The sequence below is a fragment of the Dinoponera quadriceps genome, unplaced genomic scaffold (genome assembly GCF_001313825.1).
Source record: "Dinoponera quadriceps isolate SergipeBrazil2010 unplaced genomic scaffold, ASM131382v1 scaffold2088, whole genome shotgun sequence".
In the NCBI taxonomy this organism is placed as follows: Eukaryota; Metazoa; Arthropoda; class Insecta; order Hymenoptera; family Formicidae; genus Dinoponera; species Dinoponera quadriceps.
The window spans coordinates 223,309-245,875 of record NW_014556152.1 but is presented as its reverse complement, the minus strand read 5'-3'; the positions used below and the strand labels follow the sequence as shown (position 1 = coordinate 245,875).

The window sequence follows — 22,567 nt, the reverse complement described above, 5'->3', positions numbered from 1 at the left end:
TCCCGACTGTTCGCAGGCACGTCACCGCGGCTAACAATAGGACACTAAGATTCCGCGCTGTATCGGCGCGCTTCCGGCACGCTGAATGGCTGAACAATTATATTGTAATTCATGCGAAGAGAAACAACACATCTATGCGGTACTCCGACGTTAATTGCGATATTAACATGCATTCTTACGCGCAATATAATGGTGATAAGCGATCAGCAGATAAAGCACGAACCGTATTCGCCTCGAGAGCACCACTTTTTTTTTCGAGGTTGCTTCGTTCGTACCAAGTACGCGCGCGAGCAAGTACCGCGAGTAGACTTCACGGTAACGACTCGCCGGACGGCGGTTTCGGATTCAGGCGACGACGACGACAACCACCGGGCGTCGCATTGTCATTTCTGGCCGATGCCGGCCGCGAGAACGCGCGATACGGGAGGAGAGAGGCAGCAAGAAAATTACAAAGCGCGAGTGACGGGGCAACATCCGCAAAAAAAAGCCGTACTTACACGGTAAGTAGTATGTATCTCCGGGCTGAGAACAAGGAGAAGGATGTAGCACCGCCCTCCCCTATCCTTGTGCAACTCGCGGGATAGCCGCGAGTTACGAGAGACGGTGGCCGTCCGGCGGACAAAAAACGGATGAGAACGTGGAAAAACAACAATGACGAGGACAGCGTGCGCGGAGTGTGTCGCGTCGACGCGCTGATTAATTAAAAGCAAATTCCGATCGTGAAGATCGTTATCTAACGAACGGAACTCGGACAGACCAGAGGGTTTTTGCTGTGATGAAACTCGATTACATTTCCAACCGTACAATCGCGTCACGCCGCGCGTCCACACAAAGTGTGTCAATAGTCACGCATTTTCTCTCGGCTGTTGATCCCCCCCCCCTCCCCCCCACCCCCTTTCTCGCTCTTCGATACACGCACGACAGTCATTTTCCCTACTTCGCAAATGGCCGGTCCATTTTCGCGGAGTTGCCCAATCATCGGACGATTCGACGCGCGAAAGTACGACGTTGTGCGAATTTACAAGAGGTGGCTATTTACGACGCGCGAGTCGCCACTCACGAGAATTTTATGGGCGAGCAGCTGCGTTTTTCGCGTCCGGGGACACGTCCGACCATTTCCTTTCGGAGTAAACGTCGCGGCAGAGACGACGCGACGAGGGAGGTTCCCTATCTCGTCAATATCTAAGGGCATGGATAACTTAATAAGCCGCGTCGAATGAATCATCGCGTGCTAGCGTTCGCCGCTACTTATCTAATCGCTCCACTTTACAGCAGTTTGCTACTGATTTGTCTTAATGTGTGCGATTAATACATATAATCGGTTTTTACACCGTCGACGCACCGAGGCGAACACGTTCTTGCCGGACGCATTAATCTCTCTAATTAATTAACGCGGCCTTCCAGCTCATTTCCAAACGTCGACACGTGTTACGACGTGCATCGACGGATCGTTTCGATGTCAATTAAGACGTGGTAACGAATAAGCCGCGCGCGCGCGCGCATGCGTTATGCAAAAGCCGGCTTTACCGGTGCACGTCTAACAAGAGTGACAAAAATCTCGCGGCGTGTCTATCGTCGCCACGAGAGTGTTTCGTTATCTCATCTCTGAGGGGATTATCGATAATCGTTGAGCGCGCGACTTTAGCCCCCGACGAATTCGCGAAAAGTTTCTCACGATCAAAACAAGGGCCGTTGAAGCTGCGGAATTGTAATGTAATTTAATGTGCTTCAAATGAAAATGCGCATTTAAATGAGCGTTCTAATAATATAAACACAGTACACGCGTATATATTTAAATATATATGCATATATTATCGGTTAAAAGCTCAGCCGCGGTCGACTGCGTGATTAACAGTTGCACCAACACGATGATCGCCGATATCGAACATCTTTCTCTCTTCTTCTTGCATTATTTCCGCGCGTAACTCCGCAACATCGATCGATCGTTCTCCGAGGCGGAAGACCGCGAGATCGAAACGCATACGTGAGAACAGCCTCGCGCCGTAGATGCTGCATCACGCACGACGGCACCTTGCGCGATGATGCAACGAGCGGCAAACTCCGCGCTCGCAAGGAGCCACAGCGTTATTTCAATGAGATCGCGGCGCGATCTGTAATAAATAGTCGAGAGACTGGTATGGAAATAGCCGGCCGTGCGCAGTCTCTTACTCCGCGATATCTCGCGAATATTAACGCTCGACACGTGATAGCGTCGCACGGATGCTAAATCTCCTTCGAATTATATCGATAGCGCACCAGCGCTCTAATCGATCAACGGGCGATTTCTGTGCCACGTTATTGTTTCTAGACAGTAAGGATACGTGCAAACGCCCATTCCCGAGGCATGGCGACATCGGAAATTTCCAATCAGAGGTATTATTTGAGCATCATGACTACTGCTTTCGAGAATCATCGCCGATTCGTCAAATTATCAACCAGTCATGATGCACAAATATTCAGAAATAACCTAGTTGGATACCCCGGATGAACTCGATCTTCTCGGTTATATACGACTCAAGCGAGAAATCCGTGTACTGTCTCGCCTTCGAGGCAATTTTCTCATCCGACAGACCAATAATGAAATATATGATGCGACGTCTAAAGCCTTTCGGTGTATGTATATCGTCGCAGCTTCACTTTTGAGAAGCAATTATTGACTTTTTTCTCAGGCATACGGATTATTGCATCTATCGGCAAATAAAGGTGTTTACTCGCGCAAGTTACGGCACTTGCCGCGAGCTGAAATGCCTCCTCGATAGTATATGTAATATTTAAAGAAAAAAACTCGAGTTCACAGCCGCTCACGAATGTATCGTAATGATCTCTCTTGTCGCAACTGTATATTTTTGCGAACGGCACATGCCCCAGGCTGCTCCGATGTGTGCTTGCATCACCTGTTCGAATACCCGTCGTACCGCCGCATTGCACTTTTTCCCGATCTCACTCGTTATTGGCGTGTCGGGGCGAAGGAACGAGACATTTTTCGCTGGACCTGTCGCGCGAAATTTGCGACTCCGTTCCCAGCAAATGATCCGACGTGACTTGCGTTACGGATGTTGAACACGGCCGAGCTGCGCCTCGACGACCGCGGAAACGCGCGAGGGGCTGAAAAGTGCGCGCCGATCGTGCGAGTATAAATAGTACCGCGATCTTCTCGCATACTGTGCTTTTTACGGCTCTTAAATGCCGGCTTAAATGCCCGAAGTGAAAGATACCGCGAGTAGCGACGTTACCAGACTGCGTACAGCGACGTACAGCTTGTTCTAACACAAGCGGAAACGTCCCCGGAGATACGTGCGAAAAATACGTCATATTCTCCCGTACTTACGTCACCGACGATTAAAGACCGTCGATTCGCCGAGCGATATATGATCTATTCTACATCTGTGCTTTGCAGAGTAGATCGCGATAAACAGGCGTGGGCGACGAATTTTTCGAGAATAGAATCAACAATATCGCATAATCTCCCCGACGATATCCGCACGGAAAAAATATGATCGCATCAACTAGAAAGAGAACAAGCAGATAATTGACGGAAACAGAACTTCTGCTTTTTATAACCGGACATTCCATTTCCTTCAAAAATACATCTGGTTGTCCCCTCTTTCCGGTTAACAAAAGCAAACTTTTTTCTCCGTAGTTTTACTTTCAACAAAATACCGAAGGACGCCGACTTCATTTTGCCTGTGCAAAATTCAACGACAAAACACGGTTTGTTCTACCTGTTCATTTTGACCGACTCGTTTGCACTCAAACGAGCGGCGAGCCTAAAAGCGGTCGGTTATCGGCCGATGAATTCCATTCCCGCCGATCTTCCCCGCCTCGCTAAGAGGACACCACCCTGGCTCGCCAGGAGCGGAACGCAAGATAGCGGCGCTTACCTGTATGAGGTGGGCAAGGAACAGGACGTAGGCGGCGGCCGTCCTCATGTCTCTCCCTGGGGAATTCCCGCGACTACCGCATATCACCGATCCCCGTTGCCGCTGTTCCTCGGCCGTCGAGCACTCCCGCCGCGCGTATCCGTCGCTCTCACCACTCTCACCGAATTACCAACGAATTATGATCGGTCGACGATATTCCCGAACGATCGGCGCACTGCACTTAGCTGATCTTCCCTCTCGGTCCGCGCACCACCACCGAATTAAAATCGCTCCACTGCTCGTCGAGATGAGACCCCCTTCCGTCGAACACTCAACACTCGTCAACACTCGGGGGAGGTTTCGCGCGAGCACGCGCCCGCGCGCGCGCGCCTCACCGTTGTTGTCCGCGGTTTCTCGCCCGGGTCATCCGGCACGATCGAGTCCGACGCGAGGGGCAGATGCGAGAGAGAGAGAGAGAGAACGAGCGGAGAGGCGAACGCGACGCGTCGTGAGGAGGACGCGGAACGGGAGGCAGGTGAGGCGTCTCGGGTGCGCTCTCGCGTCGCGGACAGGTACCTTTCCCTCGATCGCCGCTGCGAGCGGCTATCGGCGATATCGCCGCGAGAATACGAGATCCCCGTCTTCTTCTTCGCTCACCTCCGCCCGCGCACACACCTCCTCTCGCGATTCTCACTCGTTCGCCATTTTCTATCGCTACGCTCGATACCGGTATGGCGCGCGCGCGCGAGACTAATCGAAGCTAAGCGCGCGATTCGCGGCTGAGTTCACGCCGGCTCCGAATTCGTCGGAGAAAGCGATCGCGCGCGCGCGCGCGCGAGAAAGCCCGCACGGCACCTGCTTTCCTCGACGCGCGATGTCGTCCAGCGCACGTGTTCCACTGTTGCCGACGAGATAGTCTCCGGTGGTCCGGGTGGAGCTCGGGAATCGGCTCGCCTAGGGTGGTGTTTCGATCGGCCGCTCCTCCCCGCCGGCCGGCTCACTACTCGGTCTGACGCGTATTGCGGGGGACGAACATGGCGGCGGCAATTCGGGACTCTGTCAGGTAACAACGGATTATTGGTTAATTATCCACTCGCACCGACTGTTTGCTCGACGCGAAGAGATCGTAGCGAGAACCGAAAGTCGCGCGCCGATCTTCCGTATGAATGCGTCCCTCCTGCGACGATCGATTCCCTCGCGACCCTCGTGTGAGAAAGAAATCCCTCGGCACCGCGAAGAGAGAGAGAGAGAGAGAGAGAGAGACAAAGTGACACTGCTCACGCACACGCGATTACTCGGACGACGCGTGTTTCGCGCGGGAATGCACGGCTCGGAAGGAACAGGTGTGTGCACGTGTCCCGGCGTCGTATGCGGACGTATCGCGCGTCCTGGTGTACGTGGTGCACGCACGCTGCCCGGGCTAGCCGGCGTGTGTATACACGTATCTGCGCGTACGTGTGTGTCGCGTGTGTGTACACATGTGCATACGTATGTATAGATGTGTGCGCGCGCGTGTACTACTGTGTCTCACTATCGTGCGCGCACGCTGGAGTGCGAAAACGCAGCAACCTCCACGGGGTACACTACTCGGTCGCTCCGGGGATACTGAGTCGGAGCCGCGGGCCGGCCTGCGGGCCTCCCCCCGTCCACCACGGCCTGTCCCCCCCTCCCCCGCTCTTCGTCGGCCCCCTCATTCGTTCTGACCCCTTCCCCAGTCATTCCACCTCCGGGAGCACGGAGGACCCCCTTACGTTCACCCCGCGTGCTCCGCTCCAAGCCTCGCATCCTCACCGGGTCCTCTCTCTCTCCCTCTCTTCTTTTCTCTTTCTCTCCTCCCGCATCGCATTGCCACTTTACACACGTTCGCCGACATCTCTCTCTCTCTCTGTCTCTTTTCCACTCTTCCACGGTCTCTGTACGTCTCTCTTATCCTCTCGTACGTCCACCTCGCGTGCGCGCGCGTGAATCCAGCGCACGTGCGTGTACATCGGGCCTCGCGATCACGCTCCGCGGCTGTGTGCGTGTCGCGCACATCTCGAGGGCTCTCTTTGCTCTCTCCTGCCTCTCTATGAGAGGCATTACACGACGTACACTTGTGCCCCTCGTGGATGCTGGTGCCCGGCCGAACACGAGCGAGCGAACGCGCTTACTTATATACGGTCTTACAATCGGTTTCATCACGAGCGAGTCGGTAACGCCGCGGTTGTGTGTTCTCACCTCTCTCGAATGCGATCGAGGCGAGAACGCGAGGCTAGGCGTGCTCCGTGACCGCCGTTCGAGATGTGAATTTCGCGGGGCCGCTCCTCGGGGAGTTGCGGTCGCGAAGGCATCGTCAAGCCGCGGATTGCGCCGCTGGCTGATATGAATTTCGTTGATTGACCGCGGGCGAGACGGCCGTCGCGCATCGACGAACGTCGATTCGATCACGCGAATTTTACGCAGCAGCGCGGTGCACGCGTGGTCTGTTAACTTTCTGGACATAGATCTTTCTTTCGCCTATCCTGACAGAACTGATAGCACGGCGAAGTACGCAGTTAATTTGTCATTCGCACAAAATAATATTGGGATTACGCGCGAATCGATTAATTAATTAGAGGCGTAGTGAATGTATTGAATATATGATGCTCGATATAATAGAATTATGGGAATAATAAGAATCGGTTTGAGCTGAAGTGATGTGAATAAAAAAGATGAGAAATAAAAGTCGAGATAATAAGCGAGAATCAGACGAGAGCCATTGATAGAGATTATTTTCTCAGCGTTAAATTTGCGTCGGTAGAATCGCGCGGAGATAACGAAATCGCTCCCTTGTGCTGGAAGGGTTGATGCCTGACGTCTCGTCATTAACGTTTCGTGTCCCAATTTAAGCAACGAGAGAGAAGAGCGGCAAAAGGATCGCCGATGATTGGACACATTAAATTCAGGGATTTACAAAGTGTCCGATAGGCCGCTCTTCGTAAATTAGCTGTCCGCTCGCACGGAGACAAAAAAGCGTTTAAATGTCGCTAATAATCGTCGTATCGAGCTCGGTGTGTGTATATCGGGCCGAACGACGAGGAGTTCCCGGTAGGCTCTCTCCCGGCTGTAGCAGGACGAAATTATATATATTCGCGAAGAATGATTTCGGACGATGAATAATGGATAAGTCCTGTCGCGTGTCCACCGTCATTATGTGGCTAGCGGGCTACGTTTGCTCGCGAGAAAGAGAGAGAGAGAGAAAGAGATGCCATCGCCGCATCGTGGATCGTCATTGAATTTCTGCCCTATATACATACATATATACCGTTCCACGTAATTCGCGTGTCGGAGTATCGTGCGAACTGAGGAGCCGAGCGGTTAAACGGCTATAAATTATCGGCGCAATGAGAAACCTCCTTTGCTGATCTCCTTTCAGGAACTACATAATAACGATGTGCATGTCGCATTTACGCGATACGACGTCCGATAATCGGAAAATTATAATCGTGCGGATTAACAATTCTTTCGCGGCAGATCGGACGGTTATCCTTCCTCGAGGGCCGTTGCCGTTCAATAAAAAATCGTCACGTCGCGATATTCGCGCGTAACTCCTTCCAGTCGCGAATATTTCCGTCATCGAGAACGGTTATCGTCGCGACGAAGCGAAATAACGACTTTTATATTACGTTACTCCAGCGTTCCCGGATCATTTCGCGATCCGCCCCGAGGTATGAGAAGTTCTCTTTATTATTAAAGTAAAAATTCGGCCGGGCCGTTACTGACTCACCGGATGTCCCTTCTGCAAAACAGGTGAACGTCGCTATACGCGTCAATTTCACGATGCGCGATAAGAAGATGCACGGGGCCTAATAGGAATATTCGTGAGGCAAGGGACGATGGGGCCCGTGGTACGGGCCCTAATCTTCGAAATGAAATTTCAGGACGCTATCGCGTCAGCCCTGATTCGCAGAGTCATTACAATGGCGAGGCTCACCTCGGCTGAAAGAGCCTGTAACGGATGGTACAGCGCAACACGGCGCGCGGCTATATTCTATCCTTCTCTCTTTCTCTCTCTTCAGCGGCAGTCTTGGATCTGACGACGAACCCGGTGTGGTAGCGTAGCAGTATAGTGTACGTACCATGGTCCACACGGGCGGATGGACGGACATCGGTAGTGGGATGCTGCGCGGTGATGCTGCCTGGTCCACGGTCTTCGTCTTTCTCTCTTTCTCCCTCGCTCTCGTACGTTGCAGTCTCCCGCATTTCCGTCTATCCTTCTTTATCTCCCGTCCTCTCATTCCGTTCCGTGCCGCTGTCCTTCGTCCTCTCCTTACTACCAGCTATATCGCTGTCACTCTCGCTCTCCGGTGCTCGCTCGCGAATGCGCTCTCTCTCCTCTTCTTCTTCTTCTCTCTCTCCTCATCGTCTCGGAGGACTCGCTCACTCGAGGGCTCCGAGTTAGCCGACGGGCATTATGGTGGCTACTCCGCTGGCTTCTCGCGTCTCTCGAAAGCTCACAAGAGAGTGTGCCCCCCGAGGGTCAAGGAACTCCCTCGGGAACAGGTTCACCTCCTTCTCTGCCTCTCTTCACCTCTCTTCTTCCATCTTCTCGCTCTCTCTCTCTCTCCCTCTCTCTCTTTCTCCCTCCCCTCACCCCCTCGCCGCAGTGCAACCCGCCCTATGCCCCCTCCGGTGTTCGTACCTTAGGGTTTTACTTATTTTCTCTTATTACCGCCGGTGGGCATGTAGGCACGTTTCACTCACACATCCGCGAGTCCAGCTCGTATGTATACGGGGTACGGTCTACCTCGAGGTCCACCGGATTCTCCCCCTCGCAGCCCCTCTTTCTACCAAGCGCCGTTCCCTATGCTCCTCTCCCCCACCGCACTGCCCCCCTCGGTGCTCCGCAGGTACTCCAATATGTGAGCACATTATTACAGAGACGCAAGGGGGAGGCGGGAGGAACGAGGACTCGGGGAGTCTCGCGAGGGAGCAAAGACGAGGTGAAACGCACACGCGTTCCCCCGGTGGATGAGGAAAACGCGCGAGCGGACGGCCGAGCGAGCGAGCGTACACGCAAGGGTGTTTAGGTGCGGTCCCCTCCCCTCTCTGCCCCCGGACCCCCCTTTGCCCGCTTCCCATCCCCCCGACTGTCCCGTCCGAGCTCTCTGAGAGAGCCAGATACCAGATTCCACCTGTGCTGCCTGATATGCTGCCGTTGCTGCCGTGCTCATCCTCCACGTCTTCCATGTCTTCTCCGTGTCGTGAGATCGTTTCGAATTTGCCGGATAGCTCGTCGCCCTTTTTTTTGCCCCTTTCTTCCTTCTTTCTCTCTCTCTCTCTCTCTTGATTCCTCGGCCGCTGAGCCTCGCGATCGGCCTCGGCGGGATTATGGTGGCGCGCGGACGAGAAAACGTGTGGATTTTTGGCGGTGCGCGTGAATCGACGGTGGAAGAAATGCGAGGGCTTGTAATGGGGCGTTTAGTTGCCGATCCTCACACTTCACTTTATTCCCGCGATTCTCGCGCGTCTCCTCGCCTCTCGGCACGGCCCCGGCCGTTCCGTTCGTCCTGCGAGAAACGGCCTACCGGTATTCCCCCTGCGCATTCGGCTTCTCCGTCTCGTTTCTTCTCACGAGATTGTTCCGAATTAGCCGGATAGCCGCACACATTTTTTTCAACAACCCGGCTCGAACGAGACGGGGGATTATGTGAGCCGGTCCGGCGGCCATGAATATTTCGACGCCGCGACACATCTCGCCGTGGCAAAAATCAAAGAATCGTAAAAAATCGCCTTAGCCCGGGCCGCTTTCCTTTTTATCAGATTTCGCGCGGGATGCCCGCGGGATATTCCAGTTTATCAGGATCGTTCGTTAAATAAATGAACGGTACGCGTGTTATTGTTTATGTTATGCACGTGTACACGCACACACGCACATATACACACGGGTTACTTCAAAGAGGATATCCTGGCGGCGAATCCCGCATAGTTTTCGCGCGTCGCGTCGTCGACAGGATTCTAAGGATATTATTCTCCTTGCCTTCTATTTTCATTATTCATGAATTTACGTTAGCTTTCCGAAGGGAGCCTTTGCGAAAGCGCGGTGTAATGGATACGCGACGGGGCGCAAACCGCGCGAGCGTATACACGCAGGAGGATTTTAATGATCTTTCTTCAGGCATTCGTCGGATGACTATAGATACCAGATTCCACGTGGACCGCAGTCGCTGCTTCGAACTCGGCTGCATCCGCGGCGTGTCTCGAGGACACGAGCTTCTTACGAGCTCGTACCTTTGTGCTTCTTCGTGTAAAGTCGAATTGAGTAATTGCGTCTAATAACTGTTTAACAATTATTCGCAAAGTCGTATCCCGCGATATCTCGCGATATCTCGCGATATCACGCGAGTATACGCACCGTCCGACGCATTTTATTCGATAAATTTATCTCACGCATTTATTTCCTGCTTCAGTGATAGTCCGATAGTCATAAAGTGACAACGAAATACTTATAATGTTTTCATTTTGTTATTCGCGTGTTCTGATTTCGTAAGGAAATATAATTACGACCCCAATAAATATGTATGTTCGGTCAGTTAAAACGACCGTCTATAACCCGCGGCGCGCGTATTGTGTTTTCCCGAAGCGGAATTTCAACAATCTATTGAAGCATCAAACACGCGAGGACGTTGTTCCGTCATTCCGCTGGTATTTCATTTACGTCTGGAAATACGCGGACAAATCCACAGGCGTGTCATGAACCCTAAGAGAGCTTGGTTTCCCCGGTTCCGTTATCCCGCGAATACCCGTCAGGTGTCCTTTTGACGCCTCGCTAATTGTTGCTGAAAGCAAGCGTGTCCGTTACACAGCGAGCCTAGAAGAATCGCGCAGTCATTTTTCTTCGCAAAGGCGAAGTTACATTGGATTCCCGAAGAAACGAATCAGCGAATCGACATGCAAATTTTACGGCGAAGGCGCGTAATTAGCGGCGCTTCGACGAACGCGTAAATAAAGGAGAACTTTCTCTGTTCACTATTCATTCGACGTCGCGTTTAATAATAGCGAGGCGTTCGCGAAGATCGTACTTGGATAACGGCCGCCGGTAAAAGTAAAAGTACGCCTCTGATGTGAATGCATTTTTACTTCTCTCTCTCTCTCTCTCTCTCTCTCTCTTTTCGATGATATCTCGCAGTAATTCTGAAAAATCAACGTCATCGCGATTAAAAACTTCATCAAGGAGTCATCAGCGAATGCGCATCTGACATTATGATTTAATTTATTGAATCCAACACAGGATCCCTGAGAGGAATGTATGCAGTTTTCCTAGACACGCATTTCCAGTTACTGTTTAATATTAATGCGTTCTTATTAGTTATAGCAATATTTCTTAGGAAGTGGACAAGAATTCGATAGTTTTATTCAGAGGTATTTCTAAGGCAAAACTGCCCATTTCATGAGTAGTAGGCTTGCTTATTAATCAATTGAATAGTTTTTTTGTCCATTTATTATTTTGTTTTCGCTCAATAAATAGTTTCAAATTTTGCATATCTTTTTTGTGCAGTAACTGGAAAAAAGCACAACGTAATAAAAGCGTTATATCTTGATTGGGATCCCAGATTATTTTACTCCTCAGTTATTAGACAGAAGTTAATAAACTGTCCAATGACTGCTCAAAAAAGCATGAAATTTCTACCAGGAGTGTTTCGTCATCAAAGATATACACCGAAGAAAACCCCTCTGTGCGCATCTGTGTAATTTCTACAAGTTTCACTACGTCATACAGTTTTTCGAGACTGATAATACATCGTGCACAGATGCTTCGATGATTTTTCGTCCGAAAGGACAGAGCGTTCTCGTCGAGCGGACGTCTGTTTGAGCAACGCATGACGTGCCTCATGACGTACGACTCAGTGCCTCTAATTCGTTCCATCGGAAGACGCACTGGCAGCCACGGACGGAAAAGTGCGAGGACGCGGTGTGTACCGTTAATTCAGTGACGTTGTCAATAACGATTAGATGCGTGAAGACGAAGATATATAGACGGGTAGGGGGATAAAAGAGATTTATCGCTTGGCCGAGAGCGGGCCGTCGCGGTTGGTTCTCGCACATCGGCGGTAGAAGCGAAAAAAGTCAACGCGCATTCCATTTATGGGTGGCGCCGTTAAGTCAGTCGCGACGAAAGATATGACGTTACAATATTATCCCGAATGCGAGGAATCGACATTGTCTGCGATTACGCACCTTATCGACCGGTGACAGGCGCGCGCGACTCTTTCCGATCGCGTTCAGATACGTAGATTACGCAACGGCGGTTGCTCAGCGGCGGTTGTTTTTGTAAGCATCCCCCATCCCCGCGCGCACGCACGCGATCGTAACGAGGTAAAATGTTATTAGCGAGATAATTAATATTCGACTGCGATCCAGGGGCTGGCCCCCGGTCGGTTTCTAAAAGGGGAGAAAAAAGAGGGAAAAAAGGGATGAGGACGAGAGGGGGGGGGAGCGATTATAATTACGGTCCCGTGAGAGTTTGGCGTCTCGAGAAGATCGCGAAAGTAAGCCTCGCCGCCCCTCGGCGCTGCATCGCGAGTCGCTGCTTTTTATTGCAGTCTTAAGAGGAGGCGGGCGCAGATATTTGGGCGTGTAATAATCGAATGACGCCGATGACGAACGGAGCGCGCAGAGGGTGATCGTTCAATTTTCTGCGCCGGCAAGTCACAGCGCGCACGCACACCGCGCGACCGTGTGGCACAGGCTTTTACGCTTTACGTTACGTACAAGTTGCGTATATACGTGTGTGTGTTTATGTGAGTCTGCGGCCGTTAAGGCTCGTGGTCGGTTCAACGTTGGGTCGGTGAAGCTCGCACGATAAGCCTTGGCTGAGTTAATTAATGTTAAAAAAAAAGCTCGAGATAAGAATAAAGGGTCTCGCGTGTATATGCGCGTGCTTATGTATGTGTGCGCTAGCGTGGCGCATCACGACACCGGGTAGTTCGAGGGCCCCCGGGGGGCCCCACTATTCTCGATATGCATATTATGCTCGTTAAATTAAACAATCGTGCGGGGATCGAAGTAAAAATTCGAGTAAGAACCTATCTAATCTCTCCGCGCCGAGAACGAGACTCCTCGTCCGCCGGCGATGGCCGGCAGGTAACGGCCACATTCGCAGCTTTCAAATACGATCGTTAGAACTCTGCGGAAACGGTCTTGGCAGCTGCTCTGCCTGCGACGCGCTTCTTCGCAGTCTCCTGAATCGCACGTTCTTGTTGAACTTCTCTTGGTTCTTTCCGAATCCGTCCACATCGAGTATTGATCAATCAGTCGGACTGCTCGAAGCTTCAGACGTGTTGCCGAAAAAAGATTATATACGAGGTAAGAAAATTATAAAATTATACGGTGGAAGTTTTTTTTTCAATTGTACTTCTCGCAATATCGCGTTAAAATTTTGCTACGATTTTCAGAAAATTTTTACCCCGACTTTTTACTTTGTAATCCCGTTGGAGATTACTACCTGAAAGAGAGAACGTCATCGACATCGCCGACTGTTGATGGACGACGTTGACGACATCCGACTCAGGTTTAGTTAAAATCCCATTAACCCCAGGAGATGCCCATTTTCTGGAGGGTCCCTTTGGTGTATCAGACGCGTGGATGCCACGGCGGTGATATATTGAGAGCGAGCAAAGTGGCTTTTTAACGAGGCGAACGGGGAAGTCATTTTCGGCCGTGTTAAGTGACAAGAATCAACAGGTGTCTTTCTCTCCTACCTGTCGCTGGACTACCACGGACGGAATTGATTGAAATCCGTTTAGCGCCTTAAGGAATGAGGGGCAGGAGGTGAGCAACGCTACCAGAGGACGGCAATTGGGGCGACAAGGACGACGATAGAGCGAGGGAACCGGGATGGGGAAGTGAAGGGTGAGTATCGATCCTCTCATTCTTATTCGATGGCCCGAGTTCGAAAGCGAAAGAGAAAGAGTGAAACGCCGGGTAGAAAGGGGGCGAGAGGGAGGCAGAGGCTCCCACAGTTATTACAGTCCGGCCGAAGATTTCCAAGTTTAAGGGCGTCCGAAACCGTCGACGCGGTGGAAGGAGTCACCTGTCAATTACGGACAGAGATCTTAGACTGCCTCGTACCGGGCCCGATCGTTATCCGCTCAGGAAATTGAGCGTTCCTGGCGGATCGCTTCCATCCGTTGCGCCCCGCCGAACCCGATGAAAACTCCGAGCTAGGGCGCGCGATCGCTTATTAACGATCTCGTGCATCTCGTGCAGTTTCGAAGCGTTAACGAAGCGCGGTGCTCGCTTAGCCAGAGAGAGAAGAGGCAGAGCGGGCGAATTCTGCGAATTTCATTTTCGGACCGGTCGATCGGCCCGGGGGATGTTCTCCGCCGTGTTCGTGCGACGAGCGCGATGCCCGAGTGATCCCCATCGGGTCGCGCACGTCTGCGAAACGCGGGATAGGTGTTCCTTCGGCTGTGAATATCACCGGGTCTCGATCGACGCGGATCGAACCGCCTTGCTCGCTCTGAAGTGAAAGAAGGCGAGACCCGATCGCGGTCGCGCGATCTCTCTCGTTATGTCACGGAACCCGCTTGAGGATCATCCTTCCCAGCGCGTCCGTTGAGAACGCACAACAGGTGCATATCAGCCGCTGTTTCTTTTTTCTTTTTTTTTTACGAAACAACCAGCGTCACGGAACTCCTCCGATCACGGAAAGAGAACGCGCGATGGAGGTGTGCGTTATTCATCTCACACGCGGAAGCGTGGCGCGCGTCGAGAACCGGCGGCAACCGAGTGCGTACGCTTCGTGATCGGCGAGATACAGCGCGATTACCGCATGAAATTTTGAGACCGAATTCGCAATCACCGCGCGGGACGATCGTGACGTAACGTGAGACATCACGTAACGGCGCGGACTGAGCGGGGAGCGGTTATTATATTCGTAAGCGTGCGCGTCGTTCGTGTTCGCCGAATATTCCCGCGTTAGTGTGCTCTCTCATTATCATTAATGTACTTGTTCACTTAGAATATTTCACGAACTGTTGGCTATCTGATACACACCGTACGTCTCGCGTTCTCCCCGTCGCCGCCGCCGCCGCTAATAATGGACGGAGATAAAAGTTGCTTGCGCGATTCATCCGTGGGAAACATCCGGGCGTTCTATTAATAATCCACGTTTAAGTCAACGATCGCCGCCTTGTCTCTTTCTTTCTCTCTCTCTCTCTCTCTCTCGGACGGCACTTCCCTCTTCCATTCTCCGGCCGGGAAAATCCGCGAAATCGACGCGCGCGCGCGCCTAAATCCAGCCGGCAGAAACCGCGATTCTTACGAGAACGCCTCCGGTATACGTGAGTGGCGTACGGATCGGCTGAATGGCGACCGGCATCAAGTAGCAATCAAAGAATCCCATTAAATCGCAGGAATTTCTTGCCAACCAGCTTTACCCTCTTCTCCCCCACACCCCTCTTTCTCCCTTCCTCTCTCGCTCTCTTCTCGATCCTCCTTTCTCGCGCGAGTCGTCATACGAGTCGCTTGCGCGCGCAACGCGCAGTTAATTTCCACGCGCGAGCTTTTGAAAGCGGCCGCGTAAAAGTATTGCGTTTCATAAGCGCGGGCCCACCGACGCGATTGTACCACCGTGTTGCGGGCAGATTTGTATGCGAGCTTTGTATGCGCGCTTCATCCCGAGCCATCTTACGAGCATAATAGGCGGCGATGAAGATAAATCGGGAGGAAAAAAATGGCGAACTCGCGAAGTGACGACGTCCCTTGACGCGGGCCCATTACGACAGCGCGAAAACTTGTAATTAAAATCACGAGGGAACGAGAGAAATACATGGTAGTTTACGAGGCGGACGTGTTACCGACATTACCAACGGCTCTTCCATCGGCATACTAAGGAGGCTAAGAGACAATCGTAATCACGATCCGCCGGCTGAAATGTAAGCTGAAATATGTCATGACCTTATGAGCGAGGTGAGCAAAATGAATCGGGGCTATGAGACCGTTCGCTCGCACATACATCGCGCGAGATCCGCGTAGAAGATTTCTCTCGAGAGCGATTTCGCCTCTTGCGACGCGTGGAAATTCGATCGGTCGCCAACGATCGTGAGCGGAAGTCACGCAGTGTATCCGAAAGTTAATTACCGTCGGGCGAGATCGCAGCGAGACGGGGCGGCGTGTCGTCGGCGAGATCTCTCGACGTTTGCATAGACTAAACGATGCCACGGCCGTCAGGATTCGTCTCCGCTCGTCTCCGCCGTGCCATCTCCCTCTTCCTCTCTCGATTCCCCTGCCGGATCGTCCATTCAATGGACCGCGCTTTCGCGCAGGGCCTTCTTATAATAGTGCTCACACAAAACGCCGCCACGTGACGGGCATCCGGATATCGCCGATGACCGATGAAGATTCCCGTCCGTGCGCACGTCGGAATCGGCGAGTAATTGCTGCGCACGGTGCGTTGGCCCACGCAAATCTGCTCTTTGTCCCTCCGCCGAGAGATTCGCGGGAGAAGCCGCGTGTAAATATCGCGGCTAACAAGCGCCTCGGACGAGTTAACGCTGGCGCGAATGAACGCCGAATATACGTCGTACTACTCGATTTTACGTAACGATCGTTGCCTCCCTATTAATTATTTTAATATTTTACGCATAGATATGTATATATATATAATATTGTTTTTCTCGGCCTCAACGAAGCTCCCTTCTTCGTATCTCAATTTGATTTCAATCGAACGTAAATTCTTCTCACATTACACGTGACATTTCGGTTTCAACACTGTCGAGGTATCGAATGAGGAAATATGTTGCAGAGAAATTACAGTACGCTGCTCGCAGTAATAAATATTTCTGATGAGAAATCTCTCTCTCTCTCTCTCTCAGAAGGAAATAATATTCTATTCAAAAGACAGTCCTACTATTTTCATAAGTACAGATTAGTCACACACGTCGTGCGTGCGCGAGAGCGCGCGCACGCCACGGGGAGAATAAGCGGTTATAAAATCTTTCTCGAGAAGCTGGCGACTTCTCCTTTCATACAATTCTATTCTACGGCGAACGTCTCGCCGCGTTATATGGACGGATAAACGAGCCGGCCTTTCATACATCGCTACGGCCGATGTCGGTTTTCACTGCTCGGAATGTTCTCGAGACCGCCACAGAATCTAGGTGGACGTCCGGTGGTGAAACTAATGATCGATGATAGAGACCTGCGTCGGCCGTTATCTGCGATCAATGTCAAGATTATAATCGCGTGCCAGTTCTTAGACGCGATTTTCAATAACGCGCGGCTCGCGCGGATAATGTAAATCGCGCGCGGGCTTACGTAATCGGACACACATAATACTCGGGTAATAATATTGTCCGTGCAATGAAAGCGGAGACCTGTGTCTTAACGCGCGACCCCGGCCGCGATGTGTATCGTTCTGGATACGAGAGCTCGCCTCCATTCCTCTTTTCGAATTCCATTCAATGTCGCCGGCCACCATTAATCACCCGCGATGTCACGCGTAAACATTAAATGATAAGTTAAACGGCAAATTCCGGCGGACGTTGCTCGCGCGTCCGCATGTAACCCGATAATTGAATTATTAATCCCACAACGTTATCTGATATGACGCGCGCAAACTTTACTTTTCCGCTCGTCTTGGGTCCGCTCTGACGCGCCTGTTAACGCCTAATTATATCCGCAGAAGCTACAGAAATATATGTGAGAAAACTTCCTCTCAGACCGAAGAATGACTTAACACGAAAGCGATTTAAATTCGACTTTGAGATCGCTCGTTCTTCACATTCACCTTCGCAGATCGCAGCCACGATTAATCAGCCTTTTTATTCGCGCGAATTTTTTCGCCAGTTCATAAATATTTAAGTATAATTTCAACGAGGGACGAAAACGGATTCGCTCGTGCGCGGTAGAAGATGTTGCGTCGTGCTGTACGCACGTAAAATATTTACGAGGTTAGAATAATCGAGTCATCGTTACCGCCCATGAATGCGACGCGTCCAAGAGGAGGACCAGTCGGTCCATCTTGGACTTATCTCGTGCCTCGACTGTACGAGCGATGGAAGGGGAAGGGGGAGAGGAGGGACCAGAATATAATCACGGTGTCCGGTTCTCCCTCAAAAAGCACACGCGGCTTATCTAAATATATCCCAACGTGGAAACGTACGAAAACGTTTTAATTAACTAATTAACATTCCCCCGGTCCATCGCGACTCGTATATCTCGGCTGCGCGGATCAAGTCACGTCCCGGCATTCTCCGTGGATTGACACGTTTTAACACGTACGTGCGACGCGCGTTACGAAACAATTTCCCCGGCTTGCCTACGCCAATTTCTCTTTCTCTTGCGCCTCTCGCGCGCTTTTTACACTCCCCGAGAAGGAACACCCGCGGTAGTCGCACCTTGCGTCGAGTTTGATTTAACCTTGAATTTCGTTTACCTAAGACGAAATAAAGATCGCTCGCCGAAATCATCGTCAGCCGAGAATAGCACGGACGCGCTTAGCGTCAAATCCGGAATGCGTTGTCGGTGATCTACATCGGATATAACAAGTTCTCCGAGAACTTTAGAGGACCCAAAAAATCACAAAGAGAGAGCGGACGTGACTCTTTGGTGGATCGTGCAACAAAGCGACTGCACGGCCGATAGAAAGAAAGAGAGAGAGAGAGAGAGCGCGAGAGGGGAAGGAGGGGAAGGAGAGGACTTGGATATAGTATTAAGAGTTAAAAATTGCGCGTAGGTCTCGTCTCACCTCCGTTACGCCCCCACAAGACGGTGGGCCTCGCATGGACCCCCTTCGAGCCCCCCGCGGGCCCCATCGAGCCGAGCTAATCGGCGCGGACCTCCGCAAGCACGCTTCGCCGCCTCGACTCGCTCCGAGAGAGCCTCCAAAGCTGGTATTAATAATCCGACGCCGGATTCTCCGCCGTATGCTTCTTCCTCTCGTGCACTTTTTCGACGCCTGACCCGTCGGCTCTTCAGTCACGTTAATCTCCCCGCGCACATTAGACTCGCGCGCGTCTCGCTGGGCGAATCAAATGAAAAGCGATAGCGCAAATTCCGTCGAAAACGTCGGCGCGCCCCGTTCGACGAGGTCTCTGAAACGCGCGTGTGTTACGCTACTCCCGCCGAGAGCAAAACGAGCACACCCGTTGACCTCGAAGGCGGGACACCGGTCATTTTCTTCCCTCAGAAAATCCCATCGAGACTCTCTCGATCGAGACGTTACCGCCGCGTCGTCCACGAAGCCACGTTCGCTCGCGTAACACCGCATCTCGACCGCATCGGCGTGAATCATACGAGTGTTATTCGGCTTATTGCGCGTGATACTTATTTGCGCATCGTGGGAGATCGATCACCGTCCCGATCACGCGGACGCAATTCGACTCGCGGGAATAATTACGAACAGGCCGCGTCGTACAGGGAGGAGGAGCCCCGGAATCAAGCCGGCTAATCGTCCAGCGTGATTTACCGTTGCCTTTGATGTGTCGCGACGGGTTTGTCGTATTTTAAGATTAGGTTGTCGCGGGTAATTCCGTATTCGCAACGCCGCACTGTTACAGCCCGTATATACCGGCAATGAAATATCGCGAATAGTTATTTAACGCTAATTCGACGACTCGCGCGCGCGGTATAGCGGTCTCGCAACGAGCGCGCCTTCCCGTTACGAGACGTTTCGTACGTCGGCGAAAGTCGAAGGGGCCGGCGCTCTTTCACCTGTCACACCTCGACACACTCGTAGCGGGCCGAAAGGCTAACGCGTCCGAGTAACCGGATTAAGGCTGCGCGGATTACAGAATGAAGAAATACCCGGCGCGATTCGCCACGCGGATGGGAATTACGCAGCGATAAGTGCGTGTGTGCGTGCGCGTGCGAAACGCTCGGGGAGAAACACAATACCGGAAGAGTGTCGCGGTACTCACGCTTGAGCGACTTCCTCGAAGTTCATCCGGAGGTCTCGCTTTTATTCTACTTCTTTCTCCGTTTCACAAAAATCGAAATTTCTGAGAACGAGGAAATTAAAAACGCGTCGTCCCGTAATGAATAGGGGAGAACGAGATAATAATCGATCATCTAAGCGGTAACTTTTATGAAACTCGGTATGACCGGTATTATCCCGTTTTCCTTGAAATATTTTTCCTCTTTTTCCGAATATTGTTAAATGCAATTTTGAAGGCAAAATAGCATTAAGTAAATATTCTTAGCATTAAAGGTGGGAAAATAGCTTATATCCTGCTCGAGTTCGATGGTATTTGCTGGATTAATGTGGAAGCGAAATTTCGATTTCGCGGGAGGACGAACTCGAGTGAGGAGCAACACACTTTTCGGAATGCGTGGGTATAATATTTACGTGCGATTACCGTTACGGCATTAATATAGCAGTAAGTAAAATCGAGTGCTAACTCGTTCGCCACCGTTCGCCCCGCCTTCGCTCAGAGATGTAAATTCTCGCCGCTTGATCCGGCTTATACCGCGGCCGATATTACTTTCTTCAACCCTTCTCTATAGAGAAGACGGTCCATAATATACACCTTGATACCAGTGCGACGATAGCACGGGAAACGAGGGCGCCGGCGGCTGTAAAATTATATGGCGTCTTCTTTGTGCTTTCACGAATTCACGGAGCGTTTTTACGGCCACAGGTACTCCTCGTAAATTGACGGTACCTATATAATATTCCGCTATAAAAGGGTGAGCGTAATAGGGAGAGAAAGGTGATAAAAATTCTTCGACGGCAGCGTCTTTTGATGAAAAGTATCGATCGAGGTGTTAGCAAGAACACTACTCGGCTAGTGTTACGTTGTTTATCAACTCGCTGAGTTCACATCAGCTGCTCGTTCTTCTCCTTCTGACGATGTTACCCGTTGCCAAGAAAAAGTGCATAAGTACATAACCGCTAAAGGTAGACAACCCGTTAACGTTTCCACTTCGCGATTTTGCACGATTTTGTTATTACATCATGCGTTGTTGAGAACCGACAACGCTTCCTTCAGCGTTTACCTCCTATGTGAAAATATATCTTCAAGTCACGCGAAGAGAAAGTGTCCTCGGGAGGAGCGAACTACAAAGACTTGTGAAATTCAGTCCCATAGTTATTCGTTGCAATTACTTTGGGGAAGTACACGCTCATCTGAAAATTTAGCCGAGACGGATTCTTTCTCACAGCTTGACCATCGTCGACCTCGTCGGCGGCGGCGGCGGCGGCAAAAGAAGAAGAAGAAACGAGGCGGTTCCGCGCGAGGAAACCGGTGTGTGACTTTCCTACGTCATCGACGGAGATTGATACAATTACGTCGGATAAAGCGACCAATTCGTGCCGGTGCCCCCTTTTTTTCGCGCGACCGTGCCGTACTTACCCGGGAACCGGTGTATCAATTATAACGGCCGGCCGGTTAATAACGACTCGCTCATAATGACAATGCTCCTCCCTTGCGCACACAAGCGCTATTAATACAAATTAATACACGCCCGGCGATAAGTACGGTCCCGTAGAAAAGCCGCGTGTGTACGCCGAGAGTCGTTTCGTAAGGTGCCGTTCGGTCGGTCGGTCGGTTGGCTGGTCGCTCTCGGTTCGCCGAGAGCTACTACTTTTTGTGTCAATTAATATTTCGTCACGGATCAGAGGCGGCTAAAAGGAGCGTCTAGAAACCCTCCGGGCCTCGCCGCCCATTCGAGCGTACTTATAGCCGTCGTCTCTTTAAGCGACGCGGGGGATTTTCTCGCCGGTGCTCGCTGGGAATCGCCCCGCCTCGGATTTGATGGAAATGGTATTCCGATTTTTCGTCGCGCGATCCGCCGTTCCGCAAGCGTATTTTACAGCGGTACGTTCCGCGCTAACGACATTAACCGGAGTGCTTTACGCAAATTACCGACAAGTGGCGGCCTTACGGAGACGGGGAACGTCTCATATCCGGCGGTGTATCGCCGAATAATGTCCATTTTAATCGCACCAATGAAGCGTGTCACCCGGGCGCGACGATCTTATGTTAATAATGTCGCGCTCGCGACGTTACTCCCGCACTCGTTCGCTCGCTCTTCTCTTATCGGGCTGAATTTTCTAGCCTACTCGTTGCTCCGATATACGAGGAGGAGGATGAAAAGCCGGCCGTTCTAATTAGACGTGATAGAAACGACGACGACAACGACGCGACATTCCGCGTTAGACACGTTTCGATACAGCCGATCGAGTCCCGAGGGTCCGCCCGTCTATTCGCGCGGCCGTAACGCCACGTTAGTATTTATTCGCGATCGCACCGAGTAACCGGGTAGCGCGATCGTCCGCCGTCGTCGTCGCCACATCTGAACTCGACATCCGGCTTAATGACGCGAGTTCGCGAGAAAAAGAACGAACGGGAGGCGGAGATCGCGCCGCGTCAGGAATCCGCTGATCTTAATCGACGCGCACGCGGGAATAAGACGCGCAGAATGTTGCACATCCGCGTGCCCGGGATCCTGTTCTTACGGCCCAAGGATACGCGAGGAGCTCGCGCGCGCGCGCGCGCGCGATCTCCCAGGACACTCGGCTGGCGCGGGAAATCGATGACGTCCGCATCGTCGGATGACTCAAAGCCATCAGGATTCCGTTCCCGCCGGCTTTCCTTTTTCCTCGACCGTTCAATCGGCTAATAATCCGCCGCCAACTTGTCGGGATAAACCTGGTGAGATGGTTAACGGCAGGTACGGACACGGTCACTCTCGAGAGTTGATAATTTTCGATCCCGATTGAGACGTTGAAGGAAATTACATGC

General features: G+C 51.7%; 1 protein-coding gene across 2 annotated transcripts in view; it reads right to left on the bottom strand.

Moving 5' to 3' along the window:
• Positions 1-22,567, bottom strand: part of LOC106747026 (protein jagged-1) — an 80,238-nt gene that overhangs the window by 40,200 nt on the left and 17,471 nt on the right. Inside the window, exons 1-2 of one of the 2 annotated variants that reach the window (XM_014624262.1) lie at positions 7,958-8,417; positions 3,882-4,916 (exon numbers count right to left, since the gene is read on the bottom strand). In XM_014624262.1, coding sequence (XP_014479748.1) covers positions 3,882-3,929 — 48 coding nt within the window. In that variant the 5' untranslated portion in view covers positions 3,930-4,916; positions 7,958-8,417. Of the gene's footprint in view, positions 1-3,881; positions 4,917-7,957; positions 8,418-22,567 lie in introns of those variants that run through there. The other variant, XM_014624261.1, reaches the window with a different exon arrangement.